This window comes from Cyphellophora europaea, assembly GCF_000365145.1.
Source record: "Cyphellophora europaea CBS 101466 unplaced genomic scaffold supercont1.4, whole genome shotgun sequence".
Taxonomy (NCBI): Eukaryota; Fungi; Ascomycota; class Eurotiomycetes; order Chaetothyriales; family Cyphellophoraceae; genus Cyphellophora; species Cyphellophora europaea.
In genome coordinates, this window is record NW_008481810.1 from 810,000 (window position 1) to 834,023 (window position 24,024).

The 24,024-nt window shown below is 55.4% G+C and overlaps 8 protein-coding genes across 8 annotated transcripts; 4 read left to right on the top strand and 4 right to left on the bottom strand.

Annotated features, from left to right (window-relative positions):
• Positions 1–175: 175 nt before the first annotated feature.
• On the top strand, positions 176–2,701 carry HMPREF1541_04535 (aminodeoxychorismate synthase; the record flags this gene model as incomplete). The annotated part of the gene is made up of 1 exon (XM_008718880.1): positions 176–2,701. One exon carries the CDS (start codon positions 176–178, stop codon positions 2,699–2,701), a length of 2,526 nt encoding a protein of 841 aa, XP_008717102.1.
• Positions 2,702–3,435: 734 nt separating this feature from the next.
• Positions 3,436–8,679, bottom strand: HMPREF1541_04536 (uncharacterized protein; the record flags this gene model as incomplete). The annotated part of the gene is made up of 1 exon (XM_008718881.1): positions 3,436–8,679. One exon carries the CDS (start codon positions 8,677–8,679, stop codon positions 3,436–3,438), a length of 5,244 nt encoding a protein of 1,747 aa, XP_008717103.1.
• Positions 8,680–9,325: 646 nt separating this feature from the next.
• Positions 9,326–13,402, top strand: HMPREF1541_04537 (uncharacterized protein; the record flags this gene model as incomplete). The annotated part of the gene is made up of 2 exons (XM_008718882.1): positions 9,326–9,491; positions 9,543–13,402. The coding sequence occupies 2 exons, from the start codon at positions 9,326–9,328 to the stop codon at positions 13,400–13,402; spliced, it is 4,026 nt and encodes a 1,341-aa protein (XP_008717104.1).
• A 7-nt stretch (positions 13,403–13,409) lies between these two features.
• On the bottom strand, positions 13,410–13,928 carry HMPREF1541_04538 (uncharacterized protein; the record flags this gene model as incomplete). Its single annotated transcript, XM_008718883.1, has 2 exons — positions 13,410–13,709; positions 13,761–13,928. 2 exons carry the CDS (start codon positions 13,926–13,928, stop codon positions 13,410–13,412), a joined length of 468 nt encoding a protein of 155 aa, XP_008717105.1.
• A 332-nt stretch (positions 13,929–14,260) lies between these two features.
• HMPREF1541_04539 (uncharacterized protein) lies at positions 14,261–18,073 on the top strand (the record flags this gene model as incomplete). The annotated part of the gene is made up of 1 exon (XM_008718884.1): positions 14,261–18,073. The coding sequence occupies one exon, from the start codon at positions 14,261–14,263 to the stop codon at positions 18,071–18,073; it is 3,813 nt and encodes a 1,270-aa protein (XP_008717106.1).
• Positions 18,074–18,168: 95 nt separating this feature from the next.
• On the bottom strand, positions 18,169–18,720 carry HMPREF1541_04540 (uncharacterized protein; the record flags this gene model as incomplete). The annotated part of the gene is made up of 1 exon (XM_008718885.1): positions 18,169–18,720. One exon carries the CDS (start codon positions 18,718–18,720, stop codon positions 18,169–18,171), a length of 552 nt encoding a protein of 183 aa, XP_008717107.1.
• Positions 18,721–19,643: 923 nt separating this feature from the next.
• On the top strand, positions 19,644–22,174 carry HMPREF1541_04541 (uncharacterized protein; the record flags this gene model as incomplete). Its single annotated transcript, XM_008718886.1, has 2 exons — positions 19,644–21,777; positions 21,834–22,174. 2 exons carry the CDS (start codon positions 19,644–19,646, stop codon positions 22,172–22,174), a joined length of 2,475 nt encoding a protein of 824 aa, XP_008717108.1.
• A 327-nt stretch (positions 22,175–22,501) lies between these two features.
• Positions 22,502–23,755, bottom strand: HMPREF1541_04542 (uncharacterized protein; the record flags this gene model as incomplete). Its single annotated transcript, XM_008718887.1, has 1 exon — positions 22,502–23,755. The coding sequence occupies one exon, from the start codon at positions 23,753–23,755 to the stop codon at positions 22,502–22,504; it is 1,254 nt and encodes a 417-aa protein (XP_008717109.1).
• Between the last annotated feature and the right edge of the window lie 269 nt (positions 23,756–24,024).

The window sequence follows — 24,024 nt, forward strand, 5'->3', positions numbered from 1 at the left end:
GAAAAACCCAACACATCGCAAAGACAACAAGCACGAGTCAGAATTCGCGCCCGCCAAATTCTGACCAAAACTTGAACAGAGAGCCCCCGGAACAGATCTCCGAACTGGATTGGCACCCCGCCGCCCAAGCGAGGGAGTGATCGCCCACACCAGCACAAAGGCGGCAGAAACGCCAATGTCTGACTCTCCGCCCCAACTACTCTTTGTCGATGCCTATGACTCCTTCTCAGAGAACATCATCGCACTGCTGAGAAACCTGCTCGACGTGGTGGTTTACGACATCAAAATCGACACCGACATCCCCCGAGATTTCGGGCTGTCTGAGGATGCCTTCTTCCGGCAGTTTCACGCCATTGTGCTTGGTCCAGGGCCGGGCAACCCGCTGAACAACAGCGATGTTGGCCTGTACAAGGCCGTGTGGAGGATTGCTGCTACGCACAGTATCCCGGTATTGGGGATATGTCTTGGCTTCCAGAGCCTGTGTATTGCTCAGGGCATGGAGATCCGCCGCCTGCAGATGCCGTGCCATGGTCATGCGAAGGCGATTCGGCATCGTTGTCAGGACATCTTCCGTGGCTCAGGCGTGCTGCTTGCCACATGCTACAACAGCTTGGGAGTGCGACTACAGCAGAGAGAAGAGACGTTGTTCTCAAGGCCCAGCTCGCCGGATTCAGGCTATGATTCTAAACCGGTGTCGTCCAGAACATCATTCGAGGCAGAGCACGGAGTCACAAACACTGGTGGCGAATGCAAGACGTTGGAAATTTTGGCCTGGGACGATGACGGCTGGATCCAGGCTGTGAAGCACCTGACCCAGCCATTCTGGGGTCTGCAGTTCCACCCTGAGTCGTGCAAGTCGAACGAGGCTTGTCACAAGGTTCTGCAAAACTGGTGGAACGACGTGGAGACATCAAATGCCGAACTCAGACCGCCGCTACTCGCAAGATCGATGCCATCAAAAGGCATTCAACGATCTGCTGAGCCGGTAAAATCTGAGCTAGATCATATGTCTGCGATACTGGCTCAGCTCACGCCTTTGCCCAGCACCGATGGTGTCCAATATGAGGAGCTGCAACTATGTTTGAGCAGAAACGATATTGCAAACCTTTGCTACGAGCTCTCACTTCACGAGCACGTGTCCATGTTGGAGTCGTCCAAAAAGGGTCGCTACAGCATCTACGCAGTCACCGACCAGTCAACCTGGACGTTGGAATATGCTCAGAACCACACAAGAATCATCACAGACGAAGTGATTGAGAGCCAGCGAATGAATCTCACAGATGCAATGAGTCTCGTGGAGGCCTTCATGTCATCGCGGCTGATTTTGGACGGCCCAGAAGACTCTCCTTTTTGGGCTGGCCTGGTAGGCTACTTCTCCTACGAGCTCGGCCTCGACCTCCTCAACATCGCCGATCCACTTCAGAGCCCACCCCCACGGGACGTCCCAGACTACAGCTTGATGTGGGTGGAACGCAGCATCGTCGTTGACAAAGAGACCGGCACCATCTACGTACAATCCGTACGGCCTGACGACGCCGCCTGGATCGCCTCGACATCCTCCCACATCAAGCATCTCTCCACCGCCTCAGCACCAACCCCGTCCCCCAAGCTTGACCTTAGCGACGCCCAAATCACGCCACCTTCCCACGCCCACTACACCTCCCTTATCTCGCAATGCCAGGATCACCTCCACGCCGGCTCATCCTACGAACTCTGCCTCACAACCTCCACGCCACTCTCCCTCCCAGCCCTCCCGCCCTTCTCCCTCCACCAACACCTCCTAAGGCACAACCCCTCGCCCTACTCCGCCCTCCTCCTCCACCCCTCCATAACAATCCTCTCCTCCTCCCCCGAACAATTCCTTTCCTGGCCGCGGCCCACCTCCACCTCCCCAGACACATCCCTGTCCATGATGCCCATGAAAGGCACCCTCGCCAAGACCCCCGGCATGACCGCCGCCTCCGCCGCGGCCCTGCTCGCCACCCCCAAAGAAGAAGCCGAAAATCTCATGATCGTGGACCTGATCCGCCACGACCTACATCGCGCGCTCAACAGCGACAGAGGCAGAAGCGGCAGCAGCAGCGACAACCAATCCCAACTCCAATCCCACAGCAAAGTCCAGGTCATCAAGCTCTTCGAGCTCGTCGAAGCCGAAACCGTCTACCAACTCATCTCGCACATCCGCGGCACCACTCCAGCACCACCACCACCTTCAACAACGTCCCCACCCACAACCTCCCCTGACTCTCCGAACCAGCACAACCACAACCTCCTCCTAAAAGCAAAGCGCAAAACCCTCACAACAGCCCTCACCACCCTCCGCGCCACCCTGCCCCCAGGTAGCATGACGGGCGCGCCCAAAAAAAGGTCCTGCGAGATTCTACGCGGCCTCGAGAACCGCAATCGCGGTGCCTACGCGGGTGTATTGGGGTATTTGGATGTCGGGGGTGGTGGAAGCTGGAGCGTGGGGATTCGGTGTGCTTTTTCGCCCAACACTGCCAAAGACAGGGATTCAAGTGGTGGCGGTGGTGCAGCAGCAGGAGGGGAAGGGGAAGGGGAGCCAGAGGGGGAAGGGAGGAGCAGGAGACAATGGCACGTCGGCGCCGGCGGCGCCATCACGGTCCTCAGCGATGTCGAGGGCGAGTGGGACGAGATGCGCGTCAAGATGGAGAGCGTGCTGCGTGGCTTTCGTGGCGGCTAGCGGCTAGCGGCTAGCGGCTGATCTCTACGCTAGACTGGAGGCTGATACAATGGGCAATGGCTCCCAAGCATGTTGTTTGGTCGGGCGTGTCGATACGTGCTAGGAAAGGGGGGAGGGTCGTATGTGGCGACGTTGTCTTTCGCATCCTGAGCGCTATTTTCTTGCTGCGATGGAACAGGGCGGCCTCCAAGGGGAATGTTTCCTTTCACATTTCAACAGTTCTCATTTTCAACAACTAGGGGCATCCATCATACCACTGGATTCGAGAATTGGTGCTGGCAGAGGCAGGCCTTTTGTGCGGAAAATAAGGCATCGCAAATGGAAGGGGGCGGCAAGGGGAATGGGCCTTCAACATTGGAATAGAGCGGCATTCGCTATGCTAACGTTGGCGGCGGCGGCGGCGGCGACAGCGTGAGCCAGGTACTTCAACAATACTGAGATACCTCTGTTATGAACCACAAGTCGTAGGATAGATATCTGAATGCAGAGAGAGGAAGCGATTTCCGAGTAAAGAGCGAGAGAGACTTTGTACATTCTATACGCTCCTGCTCTCGCTATACCTATAAGAGCAGTGAGCGGTGCCAGCCCTAGACGTCCCCAGTACATCTATCTATTCCAGGAACTCCGAGGCTCCCACGTCTTGCCCTCCTGGACCCCGAACCCAACATGCTCCTGAAACGCCGCGCTGAACCGAGGCCTGTCGTTATGGATCGTTGCACACTCGCCTCGAATTCCTAATCCACCAAGTTGTTTGGCTGTTGCTGGACCGCAGCCGAATTCCTCTTATTGGAGATCTCCCCCAGCCAAGCCACAACTTTCCCAAAGTACGACGAGACGAAGCCCTCGGTGTAGTAACTGTGGTCGCTGCTGTGGTCGCCAACCAGATTGTGCGCCAGCTCGTGACACAGGATCACCCACCAATAGACAAACACAGTTCCATACTCACCAATACCGCCATCAGCCAGTAGCTTCTCGTGCAGTTTTTCAAAGTAGAAAAAGTTGCAGAAAATACTTCCTTGGCGATTGAAGGCGATGGTCTTGCCATTCGTCTCGTAAAAGATGTTGAGGATCTTTGGGTCGAGGCTGAATACCGCCCCCACGTCCTTTAACAGCGTAGCAAAGGACTGAAGGCCAGCTGAGTGCTGCGTCAGGAACGCAGGCCGAACCGCATCCGGGAATGCCGTTGGTGAAAGAAATATGGTTATGCCATGCTTCATCTCCGCGGCTGCGGTCAGGTCATGCGCCGGATGCTCATCGCAGTAGGACTTGGTTTCGGAGACTGTATTTGTCTCTCCCCTGGAATACAGCTGACTGGAAGTATGAGGGCGAGCCTTTTTGATGGCACTGAGAAGGTTCTGTTGGAGTTGATGGGGTGCAGTGACTCCTGCGCCAGCCTGCTTCTGAGTTTTCTTCGTACTTGTGTCATCCGCGCTGTATGGCGGTGGAGCGTCACTCTGCGCTGAAGGTACCGCATCCGGTAGTGGATCGGGCTGTCGACCAAACATCGATTGAATGTGGCGATTGTTGTTCAGTCCGAATTGACGCGATATATTGGAGAGCAGGTTTCGCGGACCATGCCGATCATCACTGTCATCCGTCGGTAGCACGGAGCGGTCTGGCAACGCTCGTGAATCTTTCCCGTCTGGTGAGTCCGGGAAGCCGCCAGGAGGAGCTCCTTGTTTACTCCCTCGCGTTGCAACTTGCTCATGAGCGGCATCCCACGCCTTCTGCTGCTCTTCAATACGCCTGCTTTCTTCTTCAAGCTCCTGTTGCCGCTTACTCTCTGCAAGGCGTGCTTCAGCTGCTTTCTGTCGCAGTATTCGAGACACGTTGAATCCACGAGCACGTAGATCGAGCAAGTCAGTCTTGAGGAGCATCTCCAGTGTTAGTGCTGAGTGGGGTTTCGGCCGGTTCAATAGCAGATTCACAAGAGCTTGACTGACTTGATACAAATCAGGCCGTTCGCCACTCACCCACAAGGTATATTCGCGATTGACTTGGGTGACAACAGCAGTCCGTTTCTCGGTATGAGTAACATTACGACCTTTGAGTGATCTGCGAAGTGAGATAGAAGATACCAGCTGAACATTGAGATTCTTCTCGAGCCATTTCGTGTCGTGCTTGATTGAGTCTGGTGGCTGGTCATGCAAGAACAAGCGAGATCTTTCGAGGATCTGCTTTTGAAGTCTCAAAGCAGGCTTCTGATCCGGCGCCCGTGGGCCATGCCGGGCTGCTTCTTCGACGAGCGAACTCAAGACAGGAGAACCAAGCGCGAAATAGAAGTCCTCAAGAGTTTCCTCCTGAGGAGCAGCCAGGACGCTAGCTTTGAATAAGCTGTAGTTGATGTAATCATCAACAATGATCGCATCTTCTGCCTTACATAGTTGGAACTCTCGGATGCCTTGGGCCTCGTCGTCTTCCAGATCGTCGAGATCATCTGCACGAGTGACGGTTTGCTGGGCCTTCGACTGCTGCGCCGGGAGTTCCTTACTTGCGAGAAGAAAGGGAGACTTCTTCATCTCACGCCAGAGATCCTTGTTCTTCTTCAACTCGGCCACACTATCAGCCATGTTACGAAGAAGCGCAAGATATTTTTCAGGGCTTCGAAACGTGGACGAGATCCGAGCAGGCTCGCGAACCAATATCTGAGCAACTTCGGGTTTGGTGGGCTCGAGCTTGGATCCACACCTGATGAGGAACGAGTTTGCTGCATTTCCAAAATCAACGAAGTCGAAAATACCACCAAATGTTTCACTCTCGCCTAGAAAGCATGATTGTGGAGTAGCGTGGCGGGTGGCCAGTGTCTTTTGCTTGTCGCGCGAGAAGATTGGAACGAACGGCAGCGTCCTTAGGCGCGGTATTGTAGATCCATCAATCTCGCTCAGCCGGCCAGCAAAATAGCCGAATACGGCTCTTGCTTCTTGATGTGTTGTCGGTGGTCTCTTTGCAAGGATGGTGATACAGTCAGCCATGGGTGGGTGGATTGCAACCCCCAATTTCGAGGCGTGCGGGACCCAATCCCGCTTCAGCACATCATAACCCAGCAACGCAGCTCCCTCGTCAACGTAGCATTGGGACGGAGTCGCTAGCTCCTCCGGCTGCCGCTCAAGGGGTAAGAACGGTACTTGGACGCCAGCATAGTTGAACCTCGCATATCCATCGGCATGATGATGGGAGAGGAAGTAGATCAGGGCCTTGTCTCTGAGCTCCAGATCTCTTGTTGCCCCAGCTCTAGCCATGGTGTTGATAAGCTCTTCCGCTGTGGGAGAAGTCCTCAAGCCGAGAGCAGATAACAATCTACCCTCGGGGCTTCCACCGCGGAAAGGACCTTGCCACTGGAGGACTGGTAGACCCAGGTCGCGCAATTCAGCTCTTGGCTCGAATAATTCAGATACTTTGTACCTTTTCGAATCTTGAATCTCTTCGCATTTGATGGATCGAGGACAGATAGGGGTGTTTCTCAGTCTTTGGATGTCCTGGCCCGGGATATCATCCCTCACCGATGCGAGATATTGTATCAGGTCGATGTGACTCCACTGAGGCTTTTCGTCTTTCTTTGTGCGACCGTCAAGCGCAAGGAGACGATCGAAGACGACGCCTAGCTCGATGGTTTTGCGAACGCCAAGGGCAACAAGAAATTTGTCTTTGACGGCGCCCAGGCTGACGATGGTCGGTAAATCATCGAAGAGCTTCACATTGGGGAAGTAGGATTCGGCTGGTTTCCGCATTCCTAGTTTCGTTGGAATGACTGTCTGGATAGCCAGAGTCTCGAGTAGAGAACTCTTCGACGATTGGCTCAGCGAATCCCACTGCTTAGAGAGAAGTGGCAGGATCTGTGAAGCGAAGGCCTTACTGCCGGTGAGATCCTTCTCTTCGGATAGTATGTTACGGTCTTTCGAGACTTGGATCAACCATCGAATCCAAGGGACGATCTGCAATTCCTGCCAGCCAATGCTTTCCAACTCGTGTTTGCTCATACTCTTCGTGAACTTGAATGGCATCACGGTTGGAGGGATCGGCAAATCCACGGAAATCTTGCTAGCGTTCAAAAAGTGTTGCATATCTCCCAAAACGAGGACTTGCGACGGAATACCTTCACTGCTCTCGTCATTGGCAATGGCAACGGATAGCAAGCTCTCCACCGTAGCTTTATCAAGCTGACCTTTGGTGGCCTGCTTGGTTAGCCAAGACAGAAATTCTGAAACTTGGGTGGCCGTGAGGGGGGTAGATTCTAGTGATTTTTTGACGTCAGAAACAGTGACTTCGGTGATCAAGCCAAAGTCGATCAATTTGTCGATAAAGCTCTTCGCTTCCTTCACCAGAGCCTCCGGTAATATTGGGATGCCGTCCATGAAACTGAGATCTTTGGGTGCCATTCGCACATCGTGTGTTTGAAGGACACCGCAGCTCGACAAGACTTCGATGGAAGCTTTCTTACCACACGTCCAGAATGCATCCTCGAGTATCTGTCCAGTCTTGGACGCAGGAGTCGATTCTCGGAATGTAAAGTTCTTGAACATGGTGGTGGCCTCGGGGAGGTAGGGCTGCACGTTATCCATCTTGACTTTCCGCTGACCTTGCGCATGGCGCGCGATTTTGTTCCCCAGCTCCGACATCTCGGCTGACCAAGCAATCCTGCAAACGATACCCGCGGCTCTGAGCATTTCGATGTTCCATGTTCGTACATAGCGCGCGTTCAAGTCAATAGACTCACGCTCCACCGTCGGAATGACAGATGGTGCTGAGATGTGCGCATTCAAACCGGTAGTTTGATGCGTTGGGAAGCCAATGAAGATCTTGCCGGACCTTGACGGCAGGACAGAGCCAAAGATGTCACCGGCAGACTTTGTCTTCGCAACGGTGTCGTTTTCAATGTATGGTGCCGTAAGTATGGCGAGCTTGGTGTACTTGGGTGGTGGCTTTTTCGTCGCGCGTTCTAGCTCCTCGTTGAACTTCTGACCGGTAAATGTCTTGATTGTCGCGGTATTGACATTCAAAAACACAGTCGCTGACACTTTGGTGGCAAGTCCATCGTTTTGATTGTCCTCACCAGAGGCTGACGGCGGACGCACCTGCTCCTCAGGAGCTGCTCCCGCCAGCCGCGAGAAGAATTTCCTGAGGGACGGACCGCTATCTCGCTCATTAGTTCGACTCGTGCTCGTCTTGGGGGCGGTCCACCCAACGATTTTCATCCAGCTGCCGTCAATCTGCGCCACCTGCTTCGTGACAGCGGTGACCTTCATGAAGCCCTCACTAGTCTTGGGTTCAATGTCTCGGGGAATAGCAACATCTAAATTTGGTGACGCCTTTTTCTGTAGCGATAGTATGTTGTGGTCATCTATGAAGAAATCGATATTCTCCAGACCGACAAATGTCAAACTGCTTGAAAGAAATTGAGCTAGGGGTAGCAATGGCGGCACAGGGGACGTTGTGTCCCGGTAGTCCAGAACAAATGTTGTGTCTGAGCTCGCATCCTTTTCGGGTAGCCGGAGTCGTCGTGTGAATAGGCTGTTGTTCTTCCAGAAAAAGGCCATGGCTTCACGTCCGGAAGACACGAATGGCTCCTCACAGTCTGCAAAGACTGAGTAGAAGCCAACACCAAAAGCACCAATCTTAGTCTCATCAGGATTGCCTTCTGCTATTCTCTTCAATCTGGACCAGTCCTTCTCATTGAACACCTGCCCATTGTTGGAAACAACTAGTCTCTTGAGCGTATGATGTTGTACAGTATGCTTAAGAATGTTCGAAGGGGACTGCTCCTGAGGTAAGGGCACCGCAGCAGAAGGAATGGTCTCGAACTTGACTGTAACCTTGGTTGCAGTGGCGTCCGCGGCGTTCTGTAACAACTCGCGCAGCACAGTCCATTCTCCCGAATAGCGTGCTAGGACTTTGTCTATCAAAGCTCTGGTGTTGACAGTGACCGCCTCTTCGTCGAAGCCGGAGCCCATGGTTTGGGCACGCAGCGCGTTGTAGTCCATGATGCAGACGCGGTCGGACAAGTCTATTGTGCTAGGGAAGTGCAATTATAGGTGTTGCTGGACGGTGCTTGGAAGTACAAGCAGTCGACGTCTCGAGTGTGGCGCAGAACCTCATCGAAGACCATCTCAGTGACTGGCGAAGTACCGGTACTTTCGCTGTCTGAGTGGCGGCCCTCGGGGCAACAGATGTTTGAAGGCAGTTTTAACACTGGTACATGGAAAAGAATGTATATTTTTGGGAGCCAAGTCCTAGACCATAGTCCTGAGGAATAGAAAGTACCGCTAATGTCTAACACAGGCTGATTCAAGGCATGATAAGTCTATGGGGCCTCTCACAAGGCAGGCATCGACGCGCAGTCCGACGTATGCGGGAGGCGCACTCGGAGATAACCTCCTCTTTCTCCGGGGCGGTCGGGGGCCACTAGACTACATCCGTATCGCGAGGCGCTCACGCTGCCTTATTGCTCTTCCATCTGCCACGTACTCGTGACCCGAACTCAACAGCCGTACGAGAACGGCACGAAGACGCCTTCAGTGTTGCTTGACTGCTGACTGTCGTCCAATGCATTCGAAAGGGCAAAGTGGGTAACAATGTGCGGTCATAGCCTCTCCAACTGGCGATAATCACCTTGAACGGGAGCCGACTATGGGTTACGATCCTTACTGGCCAACATGCTTGGCTTCCGTCAACGTCCTCTGTGTGCCAGCTGTTACCACTACGCCCTCGAGATTTGATGAAATCTTCAGAGCCCTGAGCTCCGTCAATCATGTTGACTTGGAGGACCTAGCAGATGGAGAGGACTTGGGCAACGGTACGAAAGCTGAACGCTATTGAGGATACAGACAGGACTGACTAAACCGAGACCTCATCAACGCTTCCGATTTTCGCAGAGGAGTGGCATTCCTCGACTACTCAAAGGAAAGCGGCAGTGCGCGTGTAGAACGCTTTCCCATGGAACCCAATGCTGTGCCGCAGGTTGTCCTTGGCATCTACGATGCCACCCATAGCAGCGACGCGGTAGCCACCGATGACGAGACCAAAGGCGCCGAGGCTGATGACTTGATGAGCCTCAGCCAGCGCCTCGAAGCGACTTTCTCAAAAAGCCGAGGCGACCGGCTCTGCATCTTGTTAGCGATCGGACAAGAAACGACTAGTGCAGGTGCGGTAATCGCCTCTCCCAGTCTTGACCAAGCACCGATTTACAACGCTGTGAAGCTTGTCTATAAGTCTCTGGTCACGCACCTGTGTGCCGTGACGGAGTCTCTTACCAACTTGGAGTTTTTGAATCCGTCCCTGCCTGCACCCTCAAACTCGCAACCTGAGCAGCATATCAATGGCAGCCCCAGCCCGCTCCAAGCGGACCAACATCCACCTGAAAATTCGTCACAGGAAGTGCGCAAAGGCCGATATACCTTCGTGATTGGTCTGCTGAATTTGTATGCTGGCGCATGGCCTGACGCGATGCGGCGCCTAGCTGAGGGAGCGATGCTGGGTCGCGAGAACGGCGACTCTCTTTGGCAGGCTCGGGCGCTTGAGTGTCTTCTAGTATGCATGCTGCTTCTCGCATGGCGTGGAATCGATTTCGATGTTCCCGAAGTTTGCGAGCAGGCTTACAATGCCTCTCAGATGATGTCTAGATCCTCAATGTTTGCAAGACCAGCGAGCATCGCACTCCCTTCGCAAGCTAAATCCGAGGCTGATTTAGCGCCCATTCAGAAGTGGTCGAAGTACAGTCCGGTCGTCGCACAGGCAATCCTGAGCGTCTACAGTAGCCTTGCTTCAACTATGGGTCAACAACTACCCCCCACACTTGTCACCGAGTCCCGTATAAGAGTTATTAATCTACTCATCTTCTCCTCTAATGAGGTGACATCTTCGCAGCGTCAGGCCCTCGACCTCTTCATTCTCCGCCGAGAGCACCCGGCTTCGTCTATCAAATCGAGCACGTACGCCTCAACAACTTCTATCGGCGCAAACATTCCCACCTTGTTGCTTGAAAGCCTGCCGTCCTCCAATGATGGACTGGCCGACCCAGACCACGTCGCAGCAACTATAGCGATCGTCAGCGCTCTTTCATCATTGGGCTCGCTACGTAGACATGCCTTCACACTACGAAACTTGCTGCAGCGTCTTGCGCCCACCTTGATGCGAGCAAGGAAAGTGGGTGCTTCAGAGGCAGGCGTCCACCCAGAGTCAGCCTTTGCTGTGACAAGCAACACCCGGCAGACGTCGCCAGGAGAACCTCGCACTGGTCTACGCCCTCTGCTTCAGGCCACAACATCTGCGTACGGCATCGCGGTACCGGAATCTGTGTCAAGCCAGGCCGACGAGGTTCTGAGCAAAAGCCGAGTGACAGAGAATCTCTCATCATGGTGCCAGCACCACTTTGACGGAGATATCCTCCTTAAAATCGATGTGCTGTTGCAATGCATCTCGGTCTGCGACGCCTTACCAGATCCCTCTCAGGGTTTGTTGTTCACATCCACATTGCTTCGACTCTCAATACAGAGCGTGACGATTTCGACCGTGGCACCCAATTCTCCCCCCCATATTCCCGCCAAGGAACAGAGTCGATTGCTAGAATTCATCAAGCGGACCGCCGATCCTGGACGAACGGATGCCAATATGCTACGTGCCCCGTACTGGGATGACTTCCTTGTACGCGATGTTCAGGTGTTTCAGCCGCCTGGCGGATCCACGCTGAACTCGCATGCACCTAGCGAATTGTCTTTGGCTGATGATCAGTCTAGCAGCAGCGTCAGAGATCCCTTCATCTTCAACCCCTTTGCGAGAAACACGACTATACAGGCCGCGCCAGTCGTTGTAGCAGGCGAAATAATTGTATTCACGGTGTTACTCCAGAATCCCCTTGAGGCTGAAGTCGACATCACCGATATTGCTCTAGCAGCAGAAGGATGCGACTTTGAGCCAGGTCATCATAGCCTAGTGCTGGGCCCTTCCTGTGCCCAGCACTTCACATTAACCGGCAAAGGACTGAAGAGCGGTTTCATCAAGATCATCGGCTGCACTGCCACGGTGGCAGGCTGTCATTCGCAGACGTTCCCAATATTCAAGTCGGAGTGGCGAACGCCGCTGAGGGTGAAGCAGACAGTCTCGAACAGCGGACGGCGAGAAATACCTCGACTCTTCTCAGACACTGAGCTCAATGCTCCCGAGGCACATACACTTTCCCTTACTGTGATTGATCCTCAGCCACGACTCGAAGTGCTTTCTTCTAGCCTTACACAACCTTCACTGATGCTGCTTGAGGGCGAGAGAAGGACATTTGAGTTGAAGTTGAAGAATGCTTCCGCAGATGTGGCATCAGACTTCCTACTACTATCTTCTAACGACAGTGTATCCAAGGGGTTACGAGAAACCTTGAATCGGAAAGACCTACTACCAGTTGATACATATGAGGTTCAACATCAATTAAAATACCGACCAGTAGTGCAGGTCTCCGATGCACATCTTGCGGGTCAGCCAAGCACTGGTCCGCAGCAAGTTAAGTCCTTTGCGTTCAGCATTTGGGGCAGACCTGGGCTTTCAGATGCTTCGATACACATCGACTTCGCGCATTTAGGCAGACCACACTCAGAGATTCGCCAAACATTCTACACCCGGCAAGCTCGCTTCCCTCTATCTCTGACCGTCAACGGCAGTATTGACATTGTACGTTGCAATGTGTTGTCGGTTCAGGGCAGCTCGCCTTCGACGACTCTTTTCCGTGACAAAAATGACCTCCATACAGAGTCTACGGGCACATCCAACGGCGTCCATGATACGGTCCGGCGATGTTCGAATGGTGTTTGCATGCTGACGCTCGACCTTCGCAACGTGTGGCCCGAACCGCTAGCAGTTGAGCTGAAGTCCAACCTGGCCAATGCGCCCGTGACCGCCAACGGAACACGCACTGAAGACGATGGTTCATATATCGTCAGTGAGACCATCCAGCCGGGCCACATCAATCGAGTTGTGCTGATCGTGCCGCGACTCTTCATCCGAAACCCATTTGCACCCATTCCCAATTTGGATACGAAACGCCAATTCGTGGTCAGCGCGTCGAAAATGAGCCTCGAAGCCGAAGCTGCTACTCGGGAGAATTTTTGGTACAGAGAGGAATTGCTGAAGCACTTGACGGGGACATGGAAAGAGGTTAAAACAGGACGGAGCGGCGAAATTGATCTCAGGAAGGGCATTCGTCTGAATCTCAACGCTCGGATGATCGATGTTCTGCGTGTTGATCATGTTGACCTGAGCTACTCGCTTGCTCCAAAGAGCTCATCGGCCGAAACGTCTCCAGTGAAAGAGCTCGAAGACAGCCACTACACGCTGCGTACCGAGTCTTTCGCCATCCTCCGTGTCCACGTCCGCAATCGGTCGGATGACAAGCTGGCGTTGCTGCTTCGCCTCCAGCCTTCCCTCCGAGACCAGCCACACAACGTAGCACTAGATCTCTCTCGCCGTCTCGCGTGGTCCGGGGTTCTCCAACAAGTCTTGCATCCACCTCTCGAGGCTGGAGATGAACGCACGGTGGAGCTCGGGCTGGTCGCCTTTGCTGAAGGACTCTACGACATCAATGCCACAGTCGAAGAAGTCAAACCTCGCCGCAAGACCATGGCAGATCCCTCAGACGGCCTAGGCCTTGATGGGCACCGCCGATTGTGGCACGCTCGGTCTCCCTGTCAGATCGACGCTGCTGATGCACCAGCATCCACCTAGTAGTACCTCAAATGACGTTCAGCACCAGATCAACGAGCTGCAAGAACACCTCTCGGTCCGTCTCCGCCTTCGCTAACCCGAGCCCTAGCATTAGGCTCCGAGTCTCGCCGGGCGTTTTGGTCGTGATGGCATGGGCGATTTGAGCTGCAAACAAGTGACCGGTCATTTCTCGTTCAGGCCCACCGGCGCCGAGCAGGGTGCGCGGCACGAAGCGGGTGGAAGGCATCAGAGCGTCTTCCTCGGATTGGGCAGTTTGGAAAAAGGGGTCACCAGTCGTTGGATTGTCGGACAGGAGGGGGACCGTGACCTGACAGTGTCAGTAATAGATCTGGCTAATGCACATGTAGAGAAGGCGAACCCATTGGGCCAGACGACCGTTTTGCGTGACCGTGATCATGATCTTGTCAGAGAAGGAGATGGAGCTGACATCCGTCTTGGTGCCGTTGATCTCGCCCGCCGCCTGCTTGGATGGGGCGGGGAAGGGGAGGTTGCTGTCCATCGCAAAGGTCTCTTGGGGCAAGCCCATGACCTTGTAAGAGAAGGACTTTGCTGTAGCCCCACGTTACTGGCTCTTCTGATGAGGAGCGCCGTGAATTGAAAACTATCAAGAAGACTTACAAGGCCTTGAATAAGTACCGTGACATTTGACGTTTGTAGACCAGACCAAGATCACGTGATGACACACCGCTTTTGCGGGAACATCTCCAATGCTGCCGAGAGGCAGTGATTTTTCTGACCGTCGCTCTAGCCTAGACCTTGCGCAGCGGCCGTACATTGGCCCCCTAGGTGACCTCAGCTACGGGGACCACGATGTTTAATAAAGTCTTTCAGTAATACTACAGATCTTTACCATAATCCATGGCCCCTTTCACACCGAAGCCGCGCAAGCAGAAAGCGCGGCGCGAGGCCGCCGCCGCCGCAAACGCTCATGGCACGTCCCATGACGCCAATGCCACCGTCATCCTGCCGCACACCGCCTCCAAAGCGGAGCGCGACGAGAAAAAGCGCCAAATGCGAGAAGATCTGAAGAGGGAGCAGGCCAGTAAACCGTCGGCGAAGAAGGCGAAGCGTCTGGACAAGTATATCGAGAACAAGCTGCGGCGGGATGAGAATTTGGAGGTGTTGCGCAAACTGGAGGCGGAGAAGGTGAGGGAGGATGAGAAGAGGGCGAGGGAGGGGGGGTTGGGTGCGGGATCGAAAAGGGGCCTCGAGGCGTCAGATGAGGGGAGGAAGCGGGAAGGGAAGCGGAGGAAGCACGTGCATGAGGTTGTGGAGGAGGATGGGCCAAGTGATGTCACCGAGGATGAATTTGAGGAGCAGCATCCGCAGGCTTTCGGGCTGGATGCTGCTGAGAAAGAGACGGCGGTGTCAACTGCGCCGATTGGGGGTGGGTTGGCGAAGCCTTTGGAGATCGGAGCGGACGGCTTGCCGGTTATTGAGATGAGATCTACGAAGAGGAGGAAGAATAGAAGGAAGACGGCTCAGCCGGAAACGGAGCTTGACTCTGACGAGGAGGTTGATCTTCAACCTACGCGGGCGGAGCGGGAGACCCATGAGGATGAGGACGAGTGGGGCGGCTTCTCGGATGGTGAGGAGGCGGGGCACGACCAACAGGACGAGAGAGCGAAGAAGATGGAAATCATCAAGCAGATCCTTGCACAAGAGGAGGATGGGTCAGAAGGATCAAGCATGGATTCAGAAGATCAGGACGAAGACGAAGATGAAACCGAGACGGATGACGAGAACGAAGACGAGGACACGGACCCTACGAGTGAGCACGAATCTGAAGACGGATCTGACGTCTCGGAGGCATCCGGCGGCGCAAAGATCAAACCTCGCGCATCGGCGTTCAAAGCGTGGGCTACTCAACAGCTGAATCAGTCTTTGGGCCACGTCCCGTCCTACGAGGCTGGAAATCTGCCGACACAGACCATTCAGCAGAATCTACGGCCTGTGCAGAAGCAGCCTGTTATCAACCCGATTCTCAAGTCTGTTCCAGAGTCCACCGAGCCAACAAGGAAAGCATACGCCGTCCACGTCGAGCGGGACCTGGAGCTGCAGGGCTCTCGCTCACAGCTCCCCATTCTCCAACGAGAGCAAGAGATCATGGAAGCCATTCACAACAACCCGGTCGTGATCATCAAAGGCGATACCGGCAGTGGAAAAACAACACAGATCCCCCAGTTTCTGTACGAATCGGGGTTCGGGTCAGCCGAAGGACCAACACCGGGCATGATAGGCATTACACAGCCTCGCCGTGTTGCGGCCGTGAGTATGGCGAAGCGGGTTGGTGACGAGCTCGGTGATCATGGCAGCAAGGTGGCTTATCAGATTCGGTTTGACAGCAATGTCTCTACAAGGACCGCGATCAAGTTCATGACGGACGGCATACTGCTGCGAGAACTGTCTCAGGATCTCCTTCTCCGGAAGTACTCTGTCATTGTCATTGACGAAGCTCATGAGCGGAGTGTCAACACCGACATACTGATCGGTATCTTGAGCAAAGTCGTACCAGCACGAATGCGGAAGAGCAAGTTCAACCCGAATCCGACGCCCCTGAAGCTGATCATCATGTCGGCGACTCTGAACATCTCTGACTTCTTCAATGACCGCTTGTTTGAGTCTGGCGCGAAGCCACCTGTGGTGGAGGCAGAAGGTCGGCAACATCGAGTGACCACTCACTTTTCGCTGCGGTCAAGGCCCGACTACCAAGACGAGGTGGTTGAGAAGGTCCGGAGAGCTCATCGAAAGTTGCCTCGTGGCGGCATGTTGGTCTTCTTGACTGGCCAGAACGAGATCCGGCAAGTCGGCGATCGTCTGCAGAAGATGCTGGGACGGACTGATGGCACAGAACTCGACAACGGCAAAGTCAAGGTCCAGCTTGCGTCGAGCGAAGTGCCGCTAGAAGTCGAAGACATGGAAATCGAGACCACCAAACAAGGAGACCAACCAGACGATTTCGATGATGTCGAGTTCGTGACCGGATCCGACGACGAGGACGCAGAAGACGAGTTCGACATCTCCGATGACGAGGAAAACGAACAGGACGAGCAGGCCTCTGCAATGGCTAAACCCAAAGTATCGAAGGATCCATACACCGGCGTGCACATCCTCCCGCTATATTCTCAGCTTCCAACCTCGCAACAACTCCGCGTCTTCGAACCCCCACCACCGCACGCGCGCCTCATCGTCCTCGCCACCAACGTAGCCGAAACCTCGCTGACTATTCCGGGCATTCGCTACGTCTTCGACACCGGCCGCTCCAAGGAGCGCAGATACAATCTCGCCACCAGCGTACAATCCTTTGAGATCGACTGGATCAGCAAAGCCTCCGCCTCACAACGTGCGGGTCGCGCGGGCCGCACAGGCCCCGGCCACTGCTGGCGGCTGTACACCAGCGCGGTGTACGAGCAGTTCTTCCCCGAGCACGCCACACCCGAGATCTTGCGCACCCCGGCGGAGAGCATCGTGCTGCAGCTCAAGGGCTTCGAGTATCCGAAGCCGGTGGCGGAGTTTCCGTTCCCCAGTGCGCCGGACATGGACACGCTCGTCAAGGCGGAGAGGCTGTTGAAGAACCTGGGCGCGTTGACGGTGCAGGGTAAGATCACCGAGCTGGGGCAGCAGTTGTCCGTCTACCCGCTGTCGCCGAGGCTGGGGAAGATTATGTCCAAAGGCGTGCAGCAGGAAATGCTGCTGAGCCAGGCCATAGCCCTCGTGGCGGGACTGGCGGTGCAGGAAATCTTCATCAACGATGCGCACCTCGACTTGGCCACGAATGACGCAGCAGATGGGAAAGTGTACGGGTGGGAGCAACAGCAGGAAGACGAGGCACGAGATCAGCGGAAACAAGCATTCGGTCGCGCGAAAGCGACGTTGAGCAAGCACGACAGGATGTCCGATGCGATGAAGCTGCTCAGTGCTGTAATGATGTACACGGCGGCTACCGACAAGGAGGCTGTCTGCCAGGAGTTCTTCCTCCGTCCCAAGGCGATGGCTGAAGTCGCGCAGCTGCAGCGCCAGCTCATGGGCATCGTCAAGGCCAACAATCCCGGACTGCAGCACAGCACCACGTCCGCGAAGATGTCGTCGAAGCAGAGCCGGCGGCTCAACGCCGTCGCAGCTGCTGGCTATGTCGATCAAGTCGCCATCCGCGCCGACCTTGCGCCCGTCCCTCCGGAAGTGCTGCAGAAACCGCGGCGGGCGATCGATGTGCCGTATCTGCCTCTGTTCCCTCTGACCGAACGGCCCTCGGCGTCCCTCGTGGAACGAGCGATTTTCATCCACCCGTCCTCCGTCCTTGCCAAGCAACCTCACAAGGATCTCCCGCAGTACATCGTCTACAGCCACCTACAGAAATCGCAGGCACAGAATGTCGGTGGCGAGGCGATGCCCAAGACGCGGATGTTCCCCCTTACTCCTGTCGACGGCCCAACATTGATCGAATTGACCAAGGACTCGGCGCTTCTGGAATTTGGCAAGCCGGTGCTGCAGATGAAGGTGCAGGAGTTGGCGGGCGTGCCCAAGCGGCGCGAGTGCTGGGTCACCACCGAGCTGCGGGCTGGTACTGGTAGCGGCGGGTTTGGCTGGCCGCTTCCTGCGGCACACGTGCGTCAGGTCATGGACGCAAAATCGCCGAGTGGGTGGCGTGTCGAGGAAGTGCTCGGGCAGTAGTAGTCGTCGTATATACCCTCGCGGATGGGCCTCAAGGCCTCACCCACCCCCAAAAATGATACCCCATAACAAATGGCCAGAGCTTTTTTCATTGTTCATCGGTCATCCTCATCCACAGCTTCCTTCCTCTCCTTACCCGCCTCCTCCATCTCCCTCTTCTGCCGTCTCCTCTCCTGCCTCGCCATCGGATGCTCGCCATCCTCCCTTCCCTCATCGCCCTTCAAGCCCAACGCCCTCCGCAACCGCTCGCTCTCCCGCTCCTTGGCCTCGGCCATCTCATGCACCTGGTAACTCTTCAATCTATTCCCACCCCCTTTGCCCGTCCTGCCCTTCCCACTCTCCAACTCCCTCGTCAACTCCCCGCGCAGCTTCTCACACTGATCCTCGATCGCGTCGTCGTCCAACTTGCCCTCGTCCTCGAGCTTGTCGCGCAGCTCGAGGACTTTGACTTCGATGGCGCGCAGGCGGTCGTGTTGAAGGATGTGCTGGTCGGGCTTCCGCGCCCGGGGCGCCGTGTCTTTGCTGCTGGCGAGGTTGTAGGGTTGGCCCGCGCCCGCGGCGCGTGGCTTGAGGACCGAGAGGTTGCGTTGCACGTAGCCCGAGGTGCCGCTGCCGCGGGGCGTGGAGAGGCCGACGTTGGAGGACATGAGTGAGTTCGCGCAGAGAGTGTTTGTGGGGTTTGTACGAGCTTAGAACGGAAAGATATCAGATCGAGAGATTCTGCACGATCCAGTGTCCGTTAGGCAGTCGTTCGTTCTTTCTTGATGGAACTTTTGGCGGGTGGAGGAAGTCGATTATCGATAGAGTACGGTGGGGGGTAGAGCACAGCGTGCATCTCTCGTTTCAGCCTCCCTCCCATCATCCCTACCCAGGTAGGTGCTGTACTACTCCTCAATGAACACATTCTTGCAAGGATCACACACTGTAAAGCTGTGTGTGGATCTTATGTGCAGGACTGGGCCGTCCAAGATACCGCTGTCGATGAGGAATGATCATACAATGATACATAGAACTTATGCGCGACAGCCGGGCGTTTCTCTGAGATCTTAGCTTGCTGACTGGCAGTCCATACTCTCCTCACTATTTCGACTTGGGAACCTGGTGGATCTTGGACTGTTCTAGCTCCCGCAGCGTGTCGTCCCAGAGCCGTCTTGAAGTCCCACGGCCCTCGGGCGTGTACAACAATGGGTGGAACCTTGTTGCGGGGGCATTAAAGGATTGACTGCGTTCACCATACACTGGGATATAATGCCCACCTACAACTTTGTAGCTGACGTATCACGGCGCCTGGGGCGACGAGCTATATGGGTAAGGCTCAAGATGACACTATTGACTGTGGGGGCTGGTAGCGAAAGGTGGGGATGGGACTCCGGGGGGGAGGCGCGGCTATGGCGACTCTAAAAGCGGCGTTTAGAGGCGCTGCGAAATGTACGTTGGCCGCCAAGCCACAACCCTCCCAGTCAGCCTCAGTCTCCAGGCCGAGACTCGCTGTCCCCACCACGTCGTTCTACTATACTAGTACATGTCCTGGCTTTAAGCCTGATGGTCGACGAGCTTGACCAGAGGACAGATGCAAGGCGCCCTGGATGAAGCGGGTCGTGCGGCGATCCGAGCGGAAGTCGGTGCAGATGCGCTATCCAAGATCGCCTGCCACAGCTGTCGCCGAAGAAAGGTGAAATGCGATCGCAAGCTCCCGCACTGCTCCATCTGCACCCAGAATGGCCAGCAATGCTCTTATCCGGAGCGCATGCTCAAGCCAGGGCCGAAGCTAGGCTCGAAAAACGCCCGCCACAAAAGGCGACGACTCAGCGGGAGCCACGACGACGATACTGAGCTGGAGTACGCTGTTGAGCAGACAGAGCATTCAGATCCAGACCCCACTGAAGCCCCGCGGAGGACTGTCTCCATCAGCTCGTCTTCCACGACACTGAGGAATCCCAAGGATATCCAGAGTCTATCGTTCATCATCCACCCGTCGCACGAGTCAACCAGCCCGCAGAGTCAGCGCATCGCGGAATCGCCCAATGGTCGGTCGCCGTCGAGCGGCTCACTCGTCATCGCAGCATGTGCGGCTATGCAAATCGCCCCGGACATGATGAACGTGTTGGCCGAGAATTACTTCAGGACCTTCATGTCCTTCCGCCTTTTCCCCGAAAGCAGGTTCTGGGCGCAGATCCTCCAGATCCAGGATCTGAACACCGTCAAGGCTCTGTTGGCGCCCATCGCAGCGTTTGCTGTCAAACAATGGGAGCCGACCCCGGCACAGCTAGGCTTCAGCCCGGTCGTTGCCACCATCTCAGTCGCAGGTCTAATTGAGTTCGCCATGAAAGCCGCCAATGCCGCGCTCGTCGATTGTGGAGATGAGCCGCCTCCGCTGCCTCTACTACAGTCCCTGGTACTCATCAGCCATTGGCTGCTCATACAGGGCGTCAGGGGTCGAGCGTGGCGCTACCTCGGCGTCTGCATCAGGGTGGCGTACGAGCTGAACCTGCACCTCGTCGACTCAGGCAAAACGTCGGATTGGATAGACAACGACCCGACTGGCTGGGCACAAGATGAAGAGAAGCGCCGAGCTTGGTGGGCAATATGGGAGATGGACGTGTTTGCCAGCGTCATCAGACGATGCCCCACCGCTATCAGCTGGCTACAGAACGAAACATTCCTTCCCGCAGAGGACAACATGTGGGAGCAGCAGCAACCGCAGCGCAGCTGTCTGCTTGAGATCAACACCATGAGCCGCTGCAAAGTCCTCCAGGCCACCGGCAACCACTCTCCCCGGGCATGGTTTGTGGTCATCAACTCGATTATGAAAGACGCCCAGACGATATCCGCCCCCAACGGCGTCAACAGGTCTCTGGGCTCCGAGCTTGGCTGGGAGGGAGCCTTTACGCCCCAGCAGCAGGCCGCCAACCAGGCCGAGCGCATCGACGAAGCCCGCAAGCGCTTGACGACCTTCTACAATGCAGCCCGCTACTTCTCCATGGCTTTGCCGGGGAGCTTGAAATACCGCGGGCAGTACCTGAATTTTGACTCCACCGCCGCGGTGCAGGTCCTGGCCGGCACAAAGACGCTGAGAGAACTACACGCACAGATCTACAGCATCCACCTCATGACGCAACTCGCCTTCCTGATGACGCTCAAATACCACCTGTTCAAAACCTCGGGCCGACATACCGGCGGGCACGGCCGAAAACGCGAAGGCAGCCACGGCTCACCTCGCGACGGGGGAAGCCGCTCGCGCCATACCGAGTCACAGAACCAGGAGAATGTCGACCAGTACTTCGAGGCGTCGAACTCGATCCTCGACATCACCCACCGTTGCAACGACCAGTTCTACCGCTACATCAACCCGTTCCTCGTCAACACGATCTGGCTGGCCGCCGCCGTGCAGCTGCTCCGACGAGAGCTGTACTGCGCCGACGACACCGAGAAGGAGCTCGTGCACTCGAATTTCGAGGTCCTCAGGATGGCGTACGACCAGTTCGTCGAGTATTGGCGCTCCATCGATACAGCCAAGAAGAATCTCGACGCGCTCGAGGGCCAGCTCAAAGCGTTTCAGGTCCGGGCCAAAAAGGAGGCCGGCGCGGCCGGCTGGCCCCACGCGACTCGCGGTGGCGACGACGACGACGACGCAGAGGATGCGGATCGTGCGGTGGCAGCGGGCAGATATCCTCACGCCAATGCGCAAGGACAGCGGGATTCAGGTAATCAACGTCCGGCAGCGCCAGCAAGGTACCATAGTGCTAACACAGCCATCTAGATCTTTCTAGCTCACGTGCAGTCCTGGACCCAGCGCCAGCTACGTCGCAACCTTCCGGTGGCAGGCCGATCAACGGCGCCGTAGAAGGCACCTATCCCAGCGGCAGTTCCAATTCCCTCACTGACTGGTCCAACGCCAATAATGATGGTCCCCTCGCAGATCAAAACGGCATCGCCAATAGTTCGCAGCCTGGTACGATGGCCGGTTTCGGAAACGACACGTTCACGCTTCAGGATCAGAACTTCTTTGACCCCTTTGGCCTTCCTGCCGACTTTGATTTCAGCATGGGTATGGGCTCTTATAATAGCTTTGACGATGTGTTTTCGGGCTCCGTCATATAGTCAGTCGAGACTGTTGAGCGAAAACCCGTCATCAATTTCCCGCTCGACGCATCGCGAAGTTTCGACCGAAGGAGGCAAACGTGACACGTCGAGGGAGGGAGTCACGGGTGAGGCTTTGAACCACCGGCACTCCAATTCTGGAACAGTCAAGATGGCAAAGGCTGCTGGTGAACGTTAGCTCCAAAATGTCAGTTGCCTGTGATGTTTCGTCTCCAATGATAGATTCTGACTTCAGAGTTAGGGTCCGGTTGGCACATTTGTTGCGTCAACGACTCGTGGAATGTCTGACTCCCTCGGGACACCAGGTCAGCCTGCAGCATCCGGCTTTTACGCTGCTGCATCGTCGATATCTTCGAGAAGACCATCGAAGCTAGCCAAGAAGAATCGCTCATCGTTCGCATCATCTACGGGCCGTTTGGCCTTGAGGCGTGGAAGCTCGGCCGGATCAATTTCAGTTTTCTCGAAAGGTCCATTGGGAAGTTGAGCTTTTTCGTCAAAGATGTGCGCTAGCAGGTTCCCAACGTCGACTTGTCCTGCCTGGACCCCTACCCTCAATATCCTCTGCAAGGCATTCAAGTCGGCGGGTCGTGTCATGTCAACTGCGCTCTCGTGATCGGAAGTAACACAGGCCATAGCTCCTACGACGAACCCGACAGCAAACTGGGACCATTCCTCGGCTTGGGCAAAACTAAGAGAGCCTGGCGGCTGTCGGAATTCAATCGTTCCTTTCCGCTGGTTGGCATAGGGATCTTGGTGGTGTTCAGCATGATGACACTTCGGGCTGTTCGTGTATGCAGCATCGGAAGGGTCAATCGGATCAACGACTGAGGCATCAGTAAGACGAGTGAAGTTCCATCTGTAGTATCGGTGGCTTGAACCGTCGTTGCCGTCAGAGCACATGAGATGAGCCAGAGCGGTCGGATCTCCAGTCGAGTCGATCATTTCGAGCACTGACTGGATGCTACGACCACGGAAAATGGGATTGTAGCGATTGCTCCGACAATAGTGGACTTTCAGTCGATTAAGAGGCATCAGAGAGTCCACACAGCGTTCGAAATATATAACGGCTTTGGCAACGCGCTTCAAAGCCTCGAAGTGGTCAAACCACCCATGAGCCGACAGAGGGGATACGTGTACGTGTGTTCCACACAATTTCTCGTCAACGAGGGTAAAATGCTGTCGAAGACTCAGGTACATCGTTTCGTAATTATCTAACCACGCGGGCCACCGAGTGTTCTGTTGAATCGGTGATACGAGTTCGAAGCCGAAAACCCCACCAGCGTGATCTTGGGGAATGCTTCCATCTGTTGTCAGAGCCCATTGCGTATAGTCGGCGGGCTGGCCGCTCTCATGCTTGTAGTGCCGTATGCCGGCCAAGGTCAGCTGTTGACTGAGATATTCAGCCACTTGGTTGTATCTTTCGTGAATTTGCACATCGAAAATCGGAGCATTCGTGAACTTCACCAGGATCTCCAGCTCCGTCCCAAACAACATAGGCTGAAAGTCAGTGGGAGCGACATAGTCCGCAGTGAATCTTGTCATGGCTTTGCGAAGCGATTGATACGTTCGAGATTGATCCATTGTTCATTACACAGTGGAGTCGCAACTCTTGAAGGGCTGCTACTTGTTGTCAGCGCAGCGTTGAAGTGCTCTCGCCAGGTGACAGGTGAGTTGAGAGGAAGGCTGTAAGCTGCATGAGTCGTTAGTGTCACGGAGTAATGGCGAGAGTGTTCTGGGTCACGGTAAGCAGAGGGCGAGCAGCAGGTGTGTAGAAGGGAAGGTACGATGAACGTCAATGAAGCCACGCTAAAAACAGTTGCCAAGAAGGGCCGACGCCTTGTGCACGCCGC